This window comes from Aspergillus piperis, assembly GCF_003184755.1.
Source record: "Aspergillus piperis CBS 112811 unplaced genomic scaffold BO85scaffold_30, whole genome shotgun sequence".
NCBI lineage: Eukaryota > Fungi > Ascomycota > Eurotiomycetes > Eurotiales > Aspergillaceae > Aspergillus > Aspergillus piperis.
In genome coordinates, this window is record NW_020291620.1 from 137,825 (window position 1) to 156,588 (window position 18,764).

An 18,764-nucleotide genomic window follows, 5' to 3' on the forward strand; every position below is an offset into this window, starting at 1 on the left:
ATTAATCCATAAAGAAAGTACAACTGCGTATTACATACCTTCAATGTGTTCTTAGCCCTTCAGTTACTTACCTGTGCTACTAATCTCGACTTCCACCATAAGATCAATAGTGTCAAGACAGAATAAAATCTTAATTAAGAAGTTCGTTCGAATCTAATCCAGTCAAAGAAATAAGAGGCAAGGCTGACACGCATAGTATGTATAAGTCTCAGGAAAGGAATTATATAATAAACAAGATGATCTGAAAGGAACAAAGAAAAGAAAGATAGGGCAGAGTAATCTCCAAATAACGCAAGATTCGAAGTATATCCCTTTTTTTTTTGACTGGTTGAATGGGTCTGGACTGGACACTTAGCATTAGTCCTTCATACAAAGCAGTATTGCGGGCAATCTTGGAATCTATCTCCTACTTCCTACCTCCTACTCATTGTATGAATTGAAGCCCCGTCCGGTTCGGGTGAGGTATGTATATGCGGAGAGCCCCAAACCCACATTTCATGCTACTGCAGAGGAGTGCTTTCTTCTGAGACAGATACTGCACTCTTTTGGCTAAGAAAAGGAGCCCCTACGAGAGTGGAATATGGAAATGAATAGTTCCTCTTTGGTACATTCATATTTACATCAGACAGCGCCAATACACACCGAGAGCCTCCTGGTACAAAGCAGACATTTGAAAGAGTCGCCTAACTAGTATAAGACTTAACCATCGCACCCGAGTCTCAACCTTGGGAAATTTTGGCCTCCTCCACCAGTATATACCAGACTATTAACTCCAACCCCGACACCACCCACATGCCCTCGGAAGAACGTTGGTATCCACCCATACCACAAATATCGGCATCGGAAAGACAGCATAGAGAAAGAGAAGGACTTTGATCTTCCTCGATCGAAGCTGGAATGGCTGATTCAGGATAATGCATTGCATCCGGACAATACAGGCCGCGACCATCGCCTGGAGAGCTAGGACATACGCCTGGCCAAAGGGAAGGCAGTGGATGATTCGAGGGATTGGAGTGAGGTGCATTATCATGAGGTATATATTTGACACAACCACCCCGCAGAATAGGTAGGTGATGGTTTCTGCTGGGGAGATCATGGTGAGGAAGGGACGGGAGAAGCGATTGGGTTGTTGACGGGGCTAATATCTGGAAGATGGGAGGGTTGGGGGGGACTCAGTTCTCCAAATATGAAGTATCTAATTAGCGCTTGCTCGGGCCTCCAGCCTTACAGGGAATAGCTTCCGGGTGTGAGCAGCGCCACTTGTCAGATGGAGTTCATTGACCATGTAGATTTTGGATGGTGAACTTCAAGGTAGATTTGCACGCGCAGACCTCTCAGCCTGACTAGCGCTTCGGCGAATGGGTGCTAAGTGCTTTAGTGGGCAATGTGATACCACGCAGGTGAGACACTGACAGGGTTAGATTCCTCTGGGATGAATTTTTGGCCTAAACGTCTTGGCTAATAGCTGTGTGGGTAGGTGAGGGGTACAGTATCGCTACAGCAGTTCGATGATTGCATTTCATCGTCTCCTCACTATGAAGTATAACACCCTTTGTATACAAGCCAGATACTTGTAAATTTTGAATCTACCATCGTGTCAAGTGGTATGGTCCAGTCACAGATGCAGGGTAAAGGAAAGCAATTCTACAATTCTCATATTAATAAAAGACAGGCAAGCACCATAGCCATCTTGAGTCATTCCATCAACTAACCTACAGCGTCAACCCAGCTATAAAGCTGGTAGACGTGTTAGTAGTCATGCCATCTTCCCTGTGGCAGATTGATTCGTATGAAGATTAAATATAGTAGATTTCAACTCACCGGTAGCAAGAGCGTACCGGTCCTAATACTCTTATGCTAAACCTCCAGGACATACATACTATACGGGCTTTAGAATAGACTAAGTAAGTAACCAACCCAGTGATCTCAATACAATACGTTGAAGTTAAGCTTACCCGCGTTATACCTGATAAATTGGGCAATAACCTCCCAGATGTTGCAATGATTTTATTTGGTAGTCAGTCATTTCAAGTAGTTAGTTGGGTTGTATAATCACTTGGTTAAAGTAAGCAATAGCTACTCCAGCTCCTATTGTACAATGCCCGAGGTCTTATGTATTCATTGTGGAGTGTTATAATGCAGATTTAGCGCGGTTTAAACTTATACATGAAGAGAAAGGGGATGGAAATGCCCATCGGCCTAGAAGAATGGATTTTTGAGTTGATGAGCGGGTATGACTACTTAATAGATTGGATATAATTAGATACTAGGTAGTTATTACATCTCATGTTTAGAGTATGTTCGTTAGCTGTGCGGTGAATTCATTTATTTTGGTTATTGTCATTTTCCATCTAATTGCAAGCCGGGTCCGCAATACTAGATAGTTACAGGGAAATATGTACAGATAAGAGATGGTGATTGTATAGCCAGATGCAGCTTACCAATCAGAGAACAGAACTTAGGACATTTATAAGGTTAGATCGAGGGTAAGATACTAGTCATATGGTCACTTATGTAAAGATATGATTAAAGATTGAAACTCAGAGTATAAGTTACTCATAACTCAATAATCACGGTGGTATATGGATGTATGTACAATCGAACGTATCAAGCAAGCAGATCCTGGCAGCACGGCAAGGGTCGGACGTGCAATGTAACCCTCACTTCCAGCTGCGAGGGTCAGACCCCGAAGGACCCGGTGCAGGCCTGCACACACACAAAAACACCCTAACCCCAAGCCAAGTTTACCGAAGGGAATATTTGAAAAGAAAAAAGAAATCTGAACAAATCAATGACAAGACACATCTACTCGAAGTCGATGGTGACCTGGAGACGGACGGGGCCGGAGGACAGGGAACCACCGATGCCATCGGCAGCAGCAAGGGCAGCCGTGTAGGCGTTGATGACGCTGGTGGCCGACTTGGAGATACTGGAGCATCCACTGCCCTGGTGGTCGCAGATCTTCATACCCTGAATCTCCTGCTTGGCGTTCTGGGCCTGGATGGCAGACACGTCCCAGCCGGACCAGCCTTCGTTGCTAGTGTTACCGAAGTCGAATTCACCCCAGGTGCAGGAGTAACCGCCGTACTCGTCGGTGGGGAGCTTGTCACCCTTGGCAGCACCCCAGCCACCCTGGGAGTCATCGTCGAAGGCGACGTAGCGAGAGGTACCGGGCTTGATGGTCAGGGTCAGAGCAGAGTTGCCGTACCAGCCGTTCAGACCTCCATCGGGTCCGATCTTGTTCCAGAAGACGACGGTCCAGTCGTCGTTCTCAGCGCCGTCAATGCGGACGACGTGCTTGTACTGGCAGGCGTTCGAGGCGTCGACTTCGATGATGTTGCTACCCCAAGGGCTGCCGACATTGCCGGTGTAGTAGATGGCGTTGGTGGTGCGCTTGCTGACCGTGGACTTGCCAAAGCCGGCACGAGAGTAATCGCCGGACGAGAGGGTGTCGGTCCAGCTCGAGCAGGATCCACTAGCAGTGGCTGCGCCGGAAGAGCTGGAAGCAGAAGGAACCGCCGAGACGGAAGCAACGACGGAGGCGGCCACGGAGACAGTAGCGGCAGCTTCGACAGACACCTGAGTAGTGGCAGCCTCAGAGACAGTGGTAGCGGCGACACCGGACCACTCGTTGATCCAGGAGACCTTTTGACCGTCGATAGTAGCGACGACGACATCGCCGACGTCACGCTTGTCGTTGTGGTGGTGACGGCGTTCATGGCCGTGCAGGCGAGCAGTAGCGGAGCCAGCCGTCAGAGCGGCCAGCAGGAGCATGGAGTCCTTGAGCTGCATGATGTTGGTATGATGAACAATGAACTGAATGGGTATCACAGGTGTTGTATTGGAACAAAGCAACCGGTTTCAGGGTACACGATTGATGAAAGAGAGTGAGTAGATTGGGGAGTAATGAATGACGCGAGCAACACCAATAGGGACGCTCAGCCTTGAAACAAACACACACAAAGGAGTGAGATGTGTACCCGAGAAGGAGAGCAAAGCAGTTGCAGAGCAGAGAGCAAGAGAGAAGAAGAGGAAGGGAAGAGCCGGGGGGGAAAGAGGAGATAATAATAAGAAAAGCCAGAGGGGGGAGGAGATGGAAAGGCCAGGCCCAGATCGTGGAAGGGGAGATTCCCATTCAGTTCGTTACCATCGTTCCTTTCTTTCACTCTGCATGGTTTTTTCACTTTTCCCGCATCAAACGGTCCTCTTCGTATCAAGTCGGACCTGTAATTGGATTTCTTTAAATTAAAAGGGGGTCGATCAGGGGAGTCACTTGGCTTTGGGGGTGACTGATTGGCTGAAGACGAGCATCGGTTCCTGAGCTTGCCGTTCGGATGCTGCAAAATAGCGTGTCATTGGTGGGATGGCCCCCACTGGGGGTCTAAACCCAAATCCTTCTTTCGTCTGCAAATACAGAGTACAGCATAGATACCTCGATATAGCATGGTTGGAACTCGATTTATTGACCCAGTAAACACAATAATTACCCACTTATATTCTACGTTCGGATAAGGCCCGACAGTTAGCATACCCATTTAGCAGATAGTATAATGAAGAACATCAACAGTCAATGGTAGATAGGATATGCTTTGTAGGTCGAGACTCGCAATCCCTGGAACCGCCCCGCCGATCGCGCCTGCCGTTGTACAATACCGTACGGTGCCTGGTACCTTACAGATGCACTCAGCACTTTGTGCTGCATCGTGTTCAGGTACACACTCCAACAATTCTACACCGTCTCTTGAGTTACCAGTGATGATGAGAATTTGAACATGTCAGCAATCCAGAGGAAGTGAATTCCGTGGTGCCCATCGCCTAACGATCGATCAGTGGACGCCTCACGATAGGGCGGGGTTTGATTAGATGCATGGAATCCAGTTGGAATGCTGCCCGATCGCAAGAATTCGACAGAGTAAATCGCACTGCTTATTGATACGTCATTCGAACCAATATTCTGCCGTTCAATTTAATTTCACCCATGAACAAGTCACATCAACTTCAGTCATTGTTGCTTGGTCGAATCCCGGTCTTGTTGCCGGTTACCCAGGAACGAGCCAGTCCATCGCCACGTCAAGACCCACGTTGGACAGTGATTTGATCCGATGGACTGACAGTGGATGAATACAGGCCAGACCGTGAGATTGCACACCGTAAGACTGGAGCCTGCGTTCGGGTGGAAATGGAAAGGCAAGGCAGGCAGTGACTTTTGCTCTCACTGCATCCACCTTGGATCGTTACGGTAATTTTGGTATAGCCTCAGGTAAGAAAAGGCTTGCAGGACCCCTAAGGGTCCTGCTGTTTTGCCCACCAAGTGACCCTGAATGCCACGGCTTAACCCCAATTTGACCCTGCCGCGGACCCTGATCAGGACCCCCCAAAATCCAGGGACGGCGGCAACCGGAATTCCAAACATCCTGCGCAGCCATGGTCAGCAGGCCCAAACAACAACACCAACAATCGAGTTTTGCTGTCTGTATTGAAATCACTGGTCATCCCATGGGCCATCTGGCCAGCGGGCCACTAGAGTTTAGCACAGCGACAATTCGGTAATCTTCAGCCCGTGTCCGAGTCCACCCCAACTGTCATTGCCTGTTGTTGGCCCGTGACCGGCAAGTCTGGGTAACGATAATCGCTTAATCCACCGAGGGGGTGCGACCTGCCAGGTTCTGGCCACCGAAAACTGGCTGGACTATCGAACGTTGTCTTGGATTTTATGGGAACTAGCTCTTGCACTCATAGGAGAGCGTTGTTCTATACGTCTCTATCTATACTACTTCATTCACATGTAAATAAATAGTGTTTCCCCGGGTCTCTGTTCCATGGATGCCGACGGAACCCCCTTCTCGGTTGGCAGGAATTGCTGACTTTCCAACAGTAAGCCACATTCGGCCCTCAATATCAGCCGACCACTTCCTGGATGGGCTGAGAATCTCCTTTTCGGCCTGGGGGCCCTCTAAAATTAGAGGCCAGCTGCCCTGTTCGAGACGAGGAGCGGATACTATTCCTGTCGGGGAGAGCGACTCGTCAGCTTCAATTTGGGGCCCGATGATCCGGCGTGACTAAGCACCTCCTTTCGAAACCCGTCTGTCGACCTAATTAGGGTTAGACGACTGCCTATTTGGTGCTCAGTCAGCAGCATTCAGTTGCAACAATTAGTTTTGAGTTATCTACATTCTCATTTTATCGCTATGCTATATCCACGAGACGAACAGCCTCCATGTCTTACTACACTCCGAGATCAAATCAAATGCAACATATTTACATCTATACAATTATGTTCTAAGCCTCAAGTAGGCCCCAAGGTATGTACTGCGCAAAGAAATCATTAAACTACTTCAGGTCCACCCCTCCGTCGAAAGCAGCACCCCCCGCCTGCGCATCCACCTTCATACTCTCATCCAATCCACACACGCGGAAGAGCATCTGTGGTGTCATCTCCTTGTCCAACCCCGGGATGCCATCCCTCTTCAACTTCTCCATCGCTTCGCGCATCGCCGCAACGGCAGGTCCCAATGCCGCGAATGGGAAGATGATAATGCGGAAGCCCATCTCCTTGGCCTCGGCCGCTGAGATCGACGGCGTGGCCCCGTGCTCCACCATGTTCAGTAGCAACGGCCACCCCGCCAGGTCCTGAATAACTTGCCGGGCCATCTCCCGGGACGTAATCCCCTCGAGGAATCCTACATCCGCGCCTGCATCGCGCGCGGCCCGCAGTCTTGCGACGCTCTCCTCATAGCCGTGGGTTTGGAGGGAATCCGTCCGGGCGATCACCACAATATCACTGCCAATTCGTTGGCGAGCCTGCACTGCGGCCCGAATCCGCGTCACGTAGGTGTCCCTGTCCACAAGAATCTTGCCGGCAAGATGTCCGCAGCGCTTCGTCTGAACCTGATCCTCGAGGTGGAAGGCGGCGACTCCAGACCGCGAGTATTGCTCGGTCGTGCGTGCGACCATAATGGGGCCGCCGTAGCCGGTATCTGCGTCGGCAATTACGGGAGTGCTAGGGGAGATGTTGGAGATCATTTCGGCGTTGGCGCGCATGTCGTTGAGAGTGCAGATGCCCAAGTCTGCTTGGCCGTGAACCGAGGCAGCGGTACCAGCACCGGTCTGTAAGGAGGGGTGAGCCGGTTGGCCAGCATTCAAAGATTGTGACATTCGCCACTTACCATGTACAGAGCGTCGAAGCCCGCGGAAAGGGCGACACGAGCTGACAGTCCATCGTAGACTCCGGGGGCGACAATGAAGGAGTCAGGGTTCTCCAGAGCCCGTCGCAGGGTGGTAGCAGCAGTTACCATAGGCATGATGGCGGTTTGTAGAAGAAATGTTGGTCAAGAATGACAACGTTCTATGAAGTTGTAAAGGGTGTGCTGATGACGTCGAGACTTGTTGCTGTTGAGAGGATGCGGCTGTTGGCTTTATAGATTTGAACTCGCGTGGGCTGACAGGTATCGCCTCCCGCAATCGCTGCAAGGATTGATTTATCTGTGATCTAGACGCCTTCTTTTGCCTCCAAGTCTGCGATGGAAGGAGAATTTAAAGGTGAAGCCATGGGAGCCCACCCGACATCGGCGGAGGTTAGGTAATCCCTCGGGGATGATTCGGGATTTGAGCATGACTCGGTAGTAGCCGATCCTGTCAAGTTGCTGCAGATCGTTGAATCGTCTATTCTACATAGTATGCGAATAATCAATTATTACCATTGGTGCTATCCTTCTAGATAGCTAAAAGTATTCTTCCGAACCCTCTTACTATCTTATATCTCCCGTACTCCGTAGTGCTGAGCTTATATCGCGGGCTGCAGGGATTCCAATCCGTGGCCAACCAGTGCAGGTGATCGTCGGCTTTTTCTGCCGCGAACTCGAACTCCAAACTGCACCTCCGTTTCTCTTCGGCTCTTCTTCTCCCCGCCACGTCCATTTCGCCTCCACATCCGCCCTCCGCGCATGCCAGCATGATCTGAACTCTGACGCGCCTATTCTTCGTCTCCGATCGGTCCCCCTCGACTCTATTTCCTCACACAGCCCTCCGATATCGATCCTCATGGCCCGCTCCGCCATTGTCCAAGAATACGCCCCTCCGTCCTCCGCACCCACCTTCTCCGTCGACCGCAAAGTCACCCACGAGCGCCAACAAAATGGCATCTCTCGCCCCAATGGATACCGCGTCTCCTGGCACGCCAATCCCGCCGTCGAACCACACCACTTTGGCCAGTCTCATCCCATGAAGCCATGGCGTCTGACCCTTACCAAGCAGCTGGTCATGGCCTACGGCATGCACCATGCGATGGACCTCTACCTGGCGCGCGCAGCCACCTACGAAGAGCTGGCCGACTTTCACAAATCAGACTACCTCGATTTCCTCAAACAAGTCGTTCCCGGCGACATGGAGAACCCTGAACAAAGCGAGAACATCGCGCGCTTCAACTTCGGGGACGACTGCCCCATCTTCGACGGCCTCTACAACTACTGCTCCCTCTACGCCGGCGGCACCATCGACGCAGCCCGCAAGCTCTGCAACAACCAGTCGGAGATCGCAGTCAACTGGTCCGGTGGTCTACATCACGCCAAAAAGGCCGAAGCCAGCGGCTTCTGCTACATTAACGATATCGTCCTCGGTATTCTGCAGCTCCTCCGCCTGCACCCGCGCGTCATGTACATCGACATCGACGTCCACCACGGCGACGGCGTCGAACAAGCTTTCTGGTCTACCGACCGTGTCCTCACCGTCTCCTTCCACAAGTACGACAAGGACAACTTCTTCCCCGGCACTGGTGGCCTCGACAGCACGGGGCCCACGCATCCCCTCAACCCAGGCGCCCACCACTCCGTCAACGTCCCCCTCCACGACGGCATCGATGACGAATCCTACATCCAACTCTTCCGCGACGTCGTCGGCTCCTGCGTCGAAGTCTACCGCCCCGGCGCCATCGTCCTTCAATGCGGTGCCGACTCCCTCGGCTGCGACCGTCTTGGCTGCTTCAACCTGAACGTCGCCGCCCACGGCGCCTGCGTCGCCTTCGTCAAAACCTTCAACCTCCCACTCCTCGTCGTCGGCGGTGGCGGTTACACCCCGCGCAACGTCTCCCGCGCCTGGGCCCACGAAACCTCCATCCTCATCGACGCCCAGGATACCATCGACCCTCACATCCCCGAAACCGTCACCTTCCGCAACCACTTCGGCCCTGACTTCTCTCTTTTCCCTCCCCTCTCGGAAATGCGCAAGCTCGAGAACAAAAACCCCCGCACTTACCTCGCCGGCTTGCTCCAATCCATCCGCGAACAGCTTCGATATATCCAAGGTGCTCCGAGCGTGCAAATGAGCTTCATTCCTCCGGATATCCTCGGTCTTCGCGAAGACACGGAGAAGGAAATCGAAGAAGAAACGGCCATGATGGATGAAGAACGCGAAGAACGATCTGGCGGTGGTAGTTTAGGGAAGTCGAGTCGACGGAGAGATTTGGAGAGAGGTGCTGGGCAGCGGGGAGAGCTTTTCTGATACCCACCTTCTTCATGCACTCTCTTTCTCTTCAATCCAGGTGTCTGTCTCGCATTTTCTTCGTCGGATTTGTTTCTGGAGTTGGTGGGGAACTGGAATCTATTGGGCCGGATGATGGCGTTTTCTTTTCTTTCCTTTGTCTAAAATTCATTATAATTGGGTTGTTTACTTGTATTTTTGGGTGGTGTGTGCTGCCTATAGAAAGTATACTTCTGTATTAGAGGGGAGGAGGAGGAGGAGGGGGTGGTGGTATGATATTGTCCTGTATACTACATATGCTAGAAATGTCTTTAGAAAGGAAAAATGAGAAACATCAGGACACATTTTGGGCATTTTTGTATGGTAGTATTTGAATGATGTAACTGGATATATTCAAGATACCTACTATCTTCCTGGGGCGATGATGGAAACTAAATCAGGTTATTTCTAATTATTACTTTCGGGATGTCTTGCTTGTTGCCCAATCAGTCGAGGAAGGGGGCGACGATCTAGAACTAGAAGCAGCAGGTAGACTACAAGGTGTAGGAAATAGTTATTACAAAGGAGGACAAGATATTAAGTGGTTGAAGGTCATCATTGATAGTATTCAATTACTTAAGGATGATGAAACATTATCTGCATCTGATATAGATCCAACAGAATCTAGGATTCAATCATATCAAAGCCGACGCCCCACTGAATGCATACGTGACGCTTGATTGTAAGCTAAGCAGACTATAGCCAAGCGAGCGTCCACAAAGCCGGCAAATGAGGCCATTTCTCCTGCCACTCAGCAAGAATATCAGGCACGCGAGCATCGAAATTCCGTCTCGCCTCACCGACTCCATTCTCCCATCCATCGGCACCACTGGCCTTTCTCTCCTGCGAAGCAGCCTCATTTAACCGATTCGCTAGATCCAAGATAGCCTTGCCTCCTACTAATGCCTCTTCGTGATTATCCTTGATATCCACGTTAAAGACATGCACGGGGCGGTTCAAAGGTGACCCCTTATTCATGAGATCGTCTACCACGGCATCCCAGCACCGCTCTTCACAGGTGATGATTACATCGACGACGCCGCCTTCGGTACCTAGGGCGCCCTTATCGCCCTTCGAGACGTGCTCGACGCGCGGCTGTCCCGGCACCCAGTCCTGGAAGCGCTCCGGGCCCCATTTCAGGTTACGGTTGCGCTCGAGCATGTTCAGGAGACCGTTGTTGCGGTACAGACGCTCGTCTTTGGAGAGCAGCTCGTCGTACATTTGGGAGTAGGAGGTTGTGTTGAAGTTGTAGACGTTAGGTTGGGTGATTGAGGGTCCGGGCAGGCGGACTAGAGAGCCCGTCCCGAAGGAGATTACAGGGAAGGGGCTCGACGCTGTGGAGAGCCGGAGGTGGGCTTCCATGGAGCGGTTTTGGTTGGAGGCGCATACGGTGCAGAATCGGAGTTTATAGGAAGATGAGGACTCCGATTCTGCGACCGTGTTGTTGTTGGCCTCGTTCGGCGTGGAGGTGGGTTGAGGTTGGGTTGTTGTTGTTGTTGTTGTTGTTGGTGTACCCATGGCTTCTGGGGGTGGTGGGGGTGGAGGTGGAGGGGAGGGAGCGGTCGCAGTGCCTGCACTGGACAGTCGGGGGTCGTAGGCCATGATGATGAGTGTTATAGCCGCGTTTGGTGTGACCGTAGGTTAGGTTTAGGTGGTGTGTGATGAATTCGGTAAGTGATCGTTGGGGGGGTATCAAGGAGGCTGGAAGGTGTGTTGTTCACTAGTTGGGCCCTGTAATGACTACTGACAATTAGAATCCGCGGCAAAAACAAATTCAATGGCAGTGACAAAGAAGTATAGTGTAAGGGGTGCAGGATTCAGTTAAAAGTTGCGTAAGTAATTAAAGTTTGTCCGCATAATGTGCTAAGACAGCTCCAATATATAAAGATTTCATCATGCTGCGGGGAGGAATTGGGATTGGACTAGATGAATGCATTGCATATACATACCTTAGAAAAGCCTCGCATCATCTGCAATTCATTTACGCTGGTTCTACTGGGTGTGAGATGGATGTTGTTGATGAAGGGCCGCAGCCCTGAGTTGACAAGGTGAAGAAGTTTGCGTCGGCGGATTTCGCGCGCCTTTTGTGGTCATGTGCGCTGACTAAGCCGCATGCTGCTCACTATGCCCGATTGGGACAGCTCGAGCATGGATTGCGATGGAGGCTGGGCATTTCTCTTGACTGAGAGTCGGGCTTGGCTTTGTTCTTATATAGTAGATTGAACTATGTCTGCCTTTTTGAGACTCACCCGGTTGCCTGAGAAGAGCATCAATATGGTATCTATCGACATGATCCTTCCCAGATGAATACCTTTGTACCATCGAGCGGGGTCTAAGAACTAGTCCGGCCGTAATGATACGATAATAGCTGCCTACAGTTCCTCTCGCTTTCCTCGAAGCGACACTACCTACCTGTCTGCATACATATCAAACAAGACCGATCTAGCCACTTTAACGGTGCTCGAAACTGACAAAGACCACGTTAGCGTTAACAAACACCATCCAAGATGAAAGCAGCCTTGATAGTGGTCGACATGCAAGAGGACTTCTGCCCTCCGGTCCGTACCCTTACCCTCCCCATTCCCATCCCCAACCCTCAACTACACAGCTCTATACTAACAACACTAAATAGAACGGTTCCCTCGCCGTCAACGAAGCCCGCACCCTCGCCCCAACAATCAACACCCTCCTCTCAAACCCAGGCTTCACCCTCCGGATCGCATCCCAAGACAGCCACCCACCAAACCACATCTCCTTCGCCCCGAACCATCCCCCGCCGAACAACCTCCCCTTCGAGCACTTCATCGAGATGAGCAATCCCGCAGCAGGCAAAGAAACCGAAACCAAGCCCCAACGACTCTGGCCCGTCCACTGCGTAGAGGGCACCAAGGGTGCGGAAATCATCCCGGAAATCGACACCAAGAACATCGACCTCTACGTGCGAAAGGGCATGGATGCGCGGGTGGAAATGTACTCGGCGTTTGCGGATGCGTTTGGGAACCTCGATGCGGAGGTGAATCGGTCGTCGGTGGATGTGCATTTGAAGGGGGCGTTGGAGGAAAAGGGCATTACGGATGTGTTTTGTGTGGGTGTTGCGGGGGATTACTGTGTTAAGTACACGGCGATTGATGCTGCGAGGGCTGGGTTGAGGAGTTATCTTGTTGAGGATGCGGTTAGGTGTGTTGATCCGGGGGTGGGGTGGGAGGAGGCGAAGAGGGAGTTGAGGGAGGCAGGGGTGACGGTTGTTAGGTCGGATGGGCCGGAGGTTGGGGGGCTGAGTGGGGTGGTGTAGGGGTTGTTGTTAGTTGGTTGGTTCTTATGTGTATATGTGTGTATGGATGTGTTGGTGGTAGTGAGATGGGTGGCATGCTTGACTTGCATACTGTATGTATGTGGTGTGCTTGTGCAGGTGTATACCTCAAGTGAGCGCCGGCACTCTGAGGAGTAGGCACTGAGCTATAGTTAGATCAAGATATGCCAAGTAGTACTATAAATGATCTAGTGGATCTAGACACATGGCCTATAATAGTGACTCTTTAAGACATGTTTCATCTGTAGATGTACAATAAAAGAATTAAGTAAAGGCTAGATACCAAGAAAGGACCGTGGATAGCGACAAGTTCAACCCTGGCAGAACAATCTGACAGGTCTCCACAGTGGAGTTGGGGCGGACGTTTGCAACGGCCTCCAGAGATCACCGGCTGCTCAGAACACAGAAAACCGAAAAGGATGATGAACGGGATATCTGACGATACTCGCGTTGGCTTATATTATTCCATCGCGTTCGATTTAATTAGCGACTATCCTTCTCCCCCTCTCCTTAATAACATGACCGTCAATCCCTTCTGGAATGGGCAGCGGGGCGTCGCGGCATCCCCATACTTTCAATAATCAATAACTCATCGCCACCGCATCCGGAACCGGTCACCGTTTATAATATCAGCTCTTACAGCTCTATTCCGGTCGGTGCTTTTTCTGTTCTTTCTTGCTTGCTTCTTTCTTCCTTTTCACCGGTTCGTTTTGTCTTACCTGCTGTCGGCCTTATACATTAGATGCTCTTCGCTTTATAGACTCGGACGTTCTTCCTCCTGCCACCGCTCGTCTATCGATAGAGTCAGACCGTCGCTATGTCGTCCGCTGCAACCTACACAACCTTTCACGAGGGAATTCACTCTCCGGATGTGAAAGCCTCGACCAAGATACTCAGTCCGACAACCAACCTTGCTCCAAAGACCTTACCGTACTGGCTTGTCAATGTCCCCCGCTCGCAATGGACAGCAGAATGTCCCAGCTATCTACGCGACACGTCGCAGAAAAACATCGAGGTGCTTTCAACCCCTGACGAGCAGTATCGGAGACAGGGGTGGGAACTAGTCAAGGAAATCGTTCGTATGTTTCACCGACCGAATGAAACCGTGCGTCAGGGGGGGAAGGACGTGGTCCGTGAGTGAGTGGTCCGCTAATAGATGATGGACAGGGTCCAACCAGATCGATCGGTTTCAGCGTCTTCCTAGCGATTTGAGACGGTATCTTGAGTTCAAGGAGCAGATTGTCGCGGAGTATGGATCGGTCATGCGGTTTGTCGTGAAGGAACGGCTTCGCTGGGGAGAAGGGACGGCAGATGATCTGAAGCCTAAGGGGCGGCCATTTGAATATGATGGTTCGTATTCATTGTTCTCCTTCTTTTCGGTTGAATGAGACCTGGGCTGTCTGCGAGATGAGATGAGTGCTAAGCATGGCTGTGATGGTTAGAGGATATTCGCATTCTTTACAATGACTGGCCGTATGGAGTCGAGGAAGGCATTGTTCACTTGGTGGTGTGGACAAAGTTCGAGCTGGAGGATGATCCGGTCACGGATGACCTGACGCCACGCGCACGACAGGAGATTGAGGAGTATGTGCAACGAACGTTTCTCTCACGGATGCCAGCCGATCAGGTATGTATTGGTTAGAATGTTGGAAGGAATGCGCCAGGGGGGGTCGGTGGTGGTGATGGGAGATGCTTTATTCAAGATACTAATACGAAGGTTAGGTCATCTGGTTCAAGAACTGGAAGTCATTAAAGTCAGTACATGCCGTGGAGCACTTCCATGTCATGCTGCACCATCCCGATGCGGAATTCCTACGGGAGATCACAGGAGGGGATGCTCCGCTGAAACGACAGTCGGCATGAGTTAGATACTAGAGGTGGATTGATTTAGTTGATGGTTAAGGGTTAATCCGGCATAGAGATAGACGAGATGGGTAGATGGGTCCCCCCGACTAGGATCTGAAGGAAGTAATAATAATAATCACCAACCATCTTAGGAGGCCAAGGAAGTGATCATCGGCATTGCTTGACGCTTGAAACATGAGAAGAAAAGAAAAAGCAAAGCAAAGCAAAGCAAAGCGATGGGCTGTCATCCGTCATCCCCACTGCCAAGCCTGTGTGCCCCTCTTGATCGCGAGTCCAACTGGAAATTTTGACGGCGATCGGGAGTTGGGAAGGTGGTTACGGTCTGTAACCTAAGAACCGGCGAGGAAAGAGTCGATATCATATACTTATAAGCCTTCAGGAAGATGCCGTGTCACCAACCAAGAGTATTACATATACAGTTATACACTGGAGGCGAGAAGAGCCACCGTGGAAAGAGAAAAAAGCCCTCAGAAAATTCCGAACCAAGGCAGTTTTCCCATCAACGTCATTCAGCTCCAGTTTCAGTAGCAATCATCCATCCGGATTCCCTCACACTCACCGTCTCTTGTGTCCCTCAGAGTAGAGTTAGGAGTATTTATTAATAGAGAGAACTTCCCGACACTGCGGCTTTCCCTCCTAATTTTTCTGCAGAATTGATTGTTGGTTTCAGGAAGTTGATCCCGACACTGTCCGTCCATCCCGACATTGAAAGGCATTCTTTGGAGTGACTGACTGTCTCTTCTGCCATTTATCCATATCCATTGTTTTGATTAATTAATTTAAGAACCCCCAAGTGACACCACAATTCAATTTTCTGCCCAAACCCCTCGAGAATTGAGTCAATCTTTTGTACGCCGCAGTCCGGTTGCATCGGTGTCTCCTCTCCATCCCCCCGTGTTGTACTTTCTCACACCAGCAAAGTTAAAAGGAAAAACAAGAAGTACAAGATCAACCACAATTACCACCACCACCATCACCACCAGAGAATCATTAGATCAAAAGAAGTACAACAGAACCACGGAACGCCATGCCCATCTCCGTCCCGCACATCCGCCGACGGTCATCGCTTGCCAGTGAGTGAAGTTTATTGCCGTCATCCGGTCGAGACTCTCCCCTCTTTTTTTTCTGTTGCTGCTGCTGCTGCTGCTCCTCCCACGTCATTCCTGTCTGGCTGCCTCAGTCACTTTCTAACTACTGCTGCTCGCTGCCTCAACATCCCCCTCCGCCGCCCTTTTCTCTCTCTTCCCCTCCTTGGCTCTCTCTCTCCCTCTCCTCCGACCGGCTGTCTTTTCACCACCTCTCTTCCATCTCGCGCATTTCTGCTGCCCACCATCATGTCTGCTGACTGGGGCTCTTTTTTTCATGTTTCAGGTAATCGTTCACACGATGAGCCCAAAGCTGAACCCGTGAGCGGGGATGACGAGATCGTCGAGCCCGACCAGGGAAATGGTACGTAGCTATCCCCCTCACTATGACCAAAAAAAAAAAAAAAAAAAAAAAAAAAAAAAAAAAAAAAAAAAAAAGACAAACAAAAAGAAAATACCTTTGCAATGATCTAGTCTTTTCCCATTTCCACTGACCTGTTTGTAGTTCTTTCCCACATTATCTCGCAGCTCCGACCGGGAGCTGACCTGAGTCGGGTCGTCCTGCCCACTTTCATTCTCGAACCCCGATCTATGCTGGAGCGCATCACCAAGTATGCCAGAGTATCTGCAGCGCATGTGAAGAAGAAGCAGCAGCTAACTGATTTCCTCTGCATCCAGCTTCATGGCGCACCCCGAAACACTGCTTCCTATGCCAACCATAGATGACCCCCTAGAACGATTCGTTTCCGTCGTCAAGTTCTATCTCAGCGGATGGCACATCAAACCTCCGTATGTCGTCGCTCTCCTTGAGATGGTTTTATTCCACCAGTTCCGGTCTTGCTGACACCCGTCCCAGAGGAGTAAAGAAGCCGTTGAACCCGATCCTCGGAGAGACTTTCACCTGTTATTGGGACTACCCCGACGGTACCCGTGGGTACTATATCGCCGAGCAGACCTCTCACCACCCGCCCAAATCGAGCTACTTCTTCATGGCACCCGAGCACAACATCCGGATAGATGGCACCTTGAAACCCCGCAGTAAATTCCTCGGAAACTCGGCCGCTAGTATGATGGAGGGTATCGCGATCCTGCGGTTCTTGAACCGCGGACAGGACAAGGAGAAGGGCGAACGATAGTAGGTGGACCTGCCATCCGCGCATACGGACAGCTCTAATCTGGCCTAGCATCTTGACGCAACCGAATATGTACGCCCGCGGCATTCTTTTCGGAAAGATGAAATACGAGTTGGGCGACCACAGCTACGTGCGGTGCCCAGAGAACAACCTCGTTGCCGACATCGAATTCAAGACCAAGGGCTACTTCTCTGGTACTTACAACGCTATCGGTGGGACAATTAAGAACGAAAAGACCGGCGAGGTATACTATGAACTGTCCGGTCTCTGGAACGGCGAGATGCACATCAAGGATGTTCACGTAAGTTTCTCCTCCCTTACACGGAGGACTGTCAACCTAACTCGAGCAGACCCACAAGAAGGACTTGCTCTTCAACGCTACGCATGCGAAGCACACCCCTCCCTTGACCAGACCTATTGAACAGCAGGGCGAGCGCGAGTCACAGCGACTGTGGCAACCCACCGTGAAGGCGATCATTGCAAGGAACCACGAGGCAGCTACGGATGAAAAGACCAAGATTGAGGACCGCCAAAGAGAAGAGGCAGCGAAGCGTGCCGATGATGGCGTTGAATGGCACCCCCGGCTGTTCCGACGGGTGCAGGGCGGGCCCCACGGCCCCGATGAGGGAGAAGAGGACCTAGATTGGATCATCAATGCACACGTGTAAGTTTCTGTGTTTACATCCGCAAGTATAACAGGACTAACGACCCCAGCGACTCGCACAACCCCGAGCTCGCTGCCAAACAAATTCTGGCCATTGCCCCGATCCTCGAAGGTCAGACAGAACCCACCCAGTTCCAGATTCCCGCACACAAGGGTAAGGAGTCTGCTGCGACAGCCGATCCAGCCGATGGCGCTGACTCCGCTCAGAGCGAGCCTAAGAAAGAAGCAGAAGAAGCCGTCGAACGCAAGGACTCACGGACATCGGATGTCGATGCCTACGTCGATGCCAAGGAGACATAGGTATACCTGACTTCCTGGATGGCTCCAGTTGACGATGACAAGTCGTTAAACGAGCTGAATATCCGGAGGGCAAGTGACCTATAAGTGAGGCACAATATAGAAGAGCGAGAATCATGAAACTTCAAAGAACCGAAAAGCAAGGAAATGGTAGGTCGAGCCGTCATTCACATCAACATAATTGACCTGCTCGAGGATTCCAACGCGAGAAACAAGGGAAAGAGTCCGGCCAACCACGAACATTCAACACATCACTCAAACATACCCACCATTTCCATCAGATTACTATACTGGATACCCGATTGATTTAATATGCAGAGACTGCGACAAAAGTTGAGAAAAGAACGGACAGGGGAAGGCCTCCAGACGGACCGGAGCACGGGTGATGGGCAAATTCTTGCTTACTATATGTGGATATACATATCATCATCTGGGACACCATGACGTGGGATGGGCATTGATACAGCTAGCGTTTAGGTGACTGATTTATTTAGCATTAATATAGACTATGGTTGTGGATAATGCATAATTTTGACTTTAGTAAATTCATCTCTATGCCCAGTTGGCCAGCCTTTACTTGGGAGTCTCAGCGTCCCACCAGCCATCCTGTATACAAACCAAACCCATACCCCCCCCCCCCCCCCGAAAAAGAAAGGGCAGAAATAAACACACGAACCAGTAAATAGACAAATAAATAGCCTTTTCCCCCAAACGGGCAAACCTCTTCCACATAGTATATATGATGCAACTACTACCAACCCGGAGTTTCACCTCCCACCCAGTCAGAACTATCCTACTCATCATGAAGAATCAAATGAAAAGGGGGAAAGAAAAAAAAATAAAAAAAAAAAAAAGAACTCAAATTTGAGACAACGGTGAAGGTGGAGGTTGATTAT

At 50.7% G+C, this 18,764-nt stretch overlaps 8 protein-coding genes across 8 annotated transcripts; 4 read left to right on the top strand and 4 right to left on the bottom strand.

Annotated features, from left to right (window-relative positions):
* Positions 1-589: 589 nt before the first annotated feature.
* BO85DRAFT_407638 (uncharacterized protein) lies at positions 590-1,150 on the bottom strand. The gene has a single exon (XM_025657369.1). The coding sequence runs from the start codon at positions 1,094-1,096 to the stop codon at positions 767-769; it is 330 nt and encodes a 109-aa protein (XP_025510485.1). The 5' UTR covers positions 1,097-1,150; the 3' UTR covers positions 590-766.
* Positions 1,151-2,315: 1,165 nt separating this feature from the next.
* On the bottom strand, positions 2,316-4,179 carry aspf4 (allergen Asp F4). The gene has a single exon (XM_025661153.1). It carries the CDS (start codon positions 3,790-3,792, stop codon positions 2,806-2,808), a length of 987 nt encoding a protein of 328 aa, XP_025510486.1. The 5' UTR covers positions 3,793-4,179; the 3' UTR covers positions 2,316-2,805.
* A 2,151-nt stretch (positions 4,180-6,330) lies between these two features.
* BO85DRAFT_492904 (isocitrate lyase/PEP mutase family protein) lies at positions 6,331-7,301 on the bottom strand (the record flags this gene model as incomplete). The annotated part of the gene is made up of 2 exons (XM_025663804.1): positions 6,331-7,107; positions 7,167-7,301. The coding sequence occupies 2 exons, from the start codon at positions 7,299-7,301 to the stop codon at positions 6,331-6,333; spliced, it is 912 nt and encodes a 303-aa protein (XP_025510487.1).
* A 611-nt stretch (positions 7,302-7,912) lies between these two features.
* On the top strand, positions 7,913-9,812 carry hosA (histone deacetylase HOS2). Its single transcript, XM_025658328.1, has one exon. The coding sequence runs from the start codon at positions 8,041-8,043 to the stop codon at positions 9,493-9,495; it is 1,455 nt and encodes a 484-aa protein (XP_025510488.1). The 5' UTR covers positions 7,913-8,040; the 3' UTR covers positions 9,496-9,812.
* A 356-nt stretch (positions 9,813-10,168) lies between these two features.
* Positions 10,169-11,553, bottom strand: ssuA (RNA polymerase II subunit A C-terminal domain phosphatase). The gene is made up of 2 exons (XM_025661154.1): positions 11,463-11,553; positions 10,169-11,253 (listed from the first exon to the last, which is right to left on the bottom strand). Exon 2 carries the CDS (start codon positions 11,113-11,115, stop codon positions 10,210-10,212), a length of 906 nt encoding a protein of 301 aa, XP_025510489.1. The 5' UTR covers positions 11,116-11,253; positions 11,463-11,553; the 3' UTR covers positions 10,169-10,209.
* A 173-nt stretch (positions 11,554-11,726) lies between these two features.
* BO85DRAFT_431263 (nicotinamidase) lies at positions 11,727-13,058 on the top strand. Its single transcript, XM_025658329.1, has 2 exons — positions 11,727-12,071; positions 12,146-13,058. Exons 1-2 carry the CDS (start codon positions 12,021-12,023, stop codon positions 12,803-12,805), a joined length of 711 nt encoding a protein of 236 aa, XP_025510490.1. The 5' UTR covers positions 11,727-12,020; the 3' UTR covers positions 12,806-13,058.
* A 582-nt stretch (positions 13,059-13,640) lies between these two features.
* On the top strand, positions 13,641-14,686 carry BO85DRAFT_492908 (GIG1 family protein; the record flags this gene model as incomplete). Its single annotated transcript, XM_025663805.1, has 4 exons — positions 13,641-13,902; positions 13,991-14,173; positions 14,266-14,450; positions 14,546-14,686. The coding sequence occupies 4 exons, from the start codon at positions 13,641-13,643 to the stop codon at positions 14,684-14,686; spliced, it is 771 nt and encodes a 256-aa protein (XP_025510491.1).
* Positions 14,687-16,023: 1,337 nt separating this feature from the next.
* BO85DRAFT_383726 (OSBP family protein) lies at positions 16,024-17,871 on the top strand (the record flags this gene model as incomplete). Its single annotated transcript, XM_025656526.1, has 7 exons — positions 16,024-16,138; positions 16,280-16,385; positions 16,453-16,563; positions 16,631-16,909; positions 16,959-17,208; positions 17,258-17,571; positions 17,622-17,871. 7 exons carry the CDS (start codon positions 16,024-16,026, stop codon positions 17,869-17,871), a joined length of 1,425 nt encoding a protein of 474 aa, XP_025510492.1.
* Between the last annotated feature and the right edge of the window lie 893 nt (positions 17,872-18,764).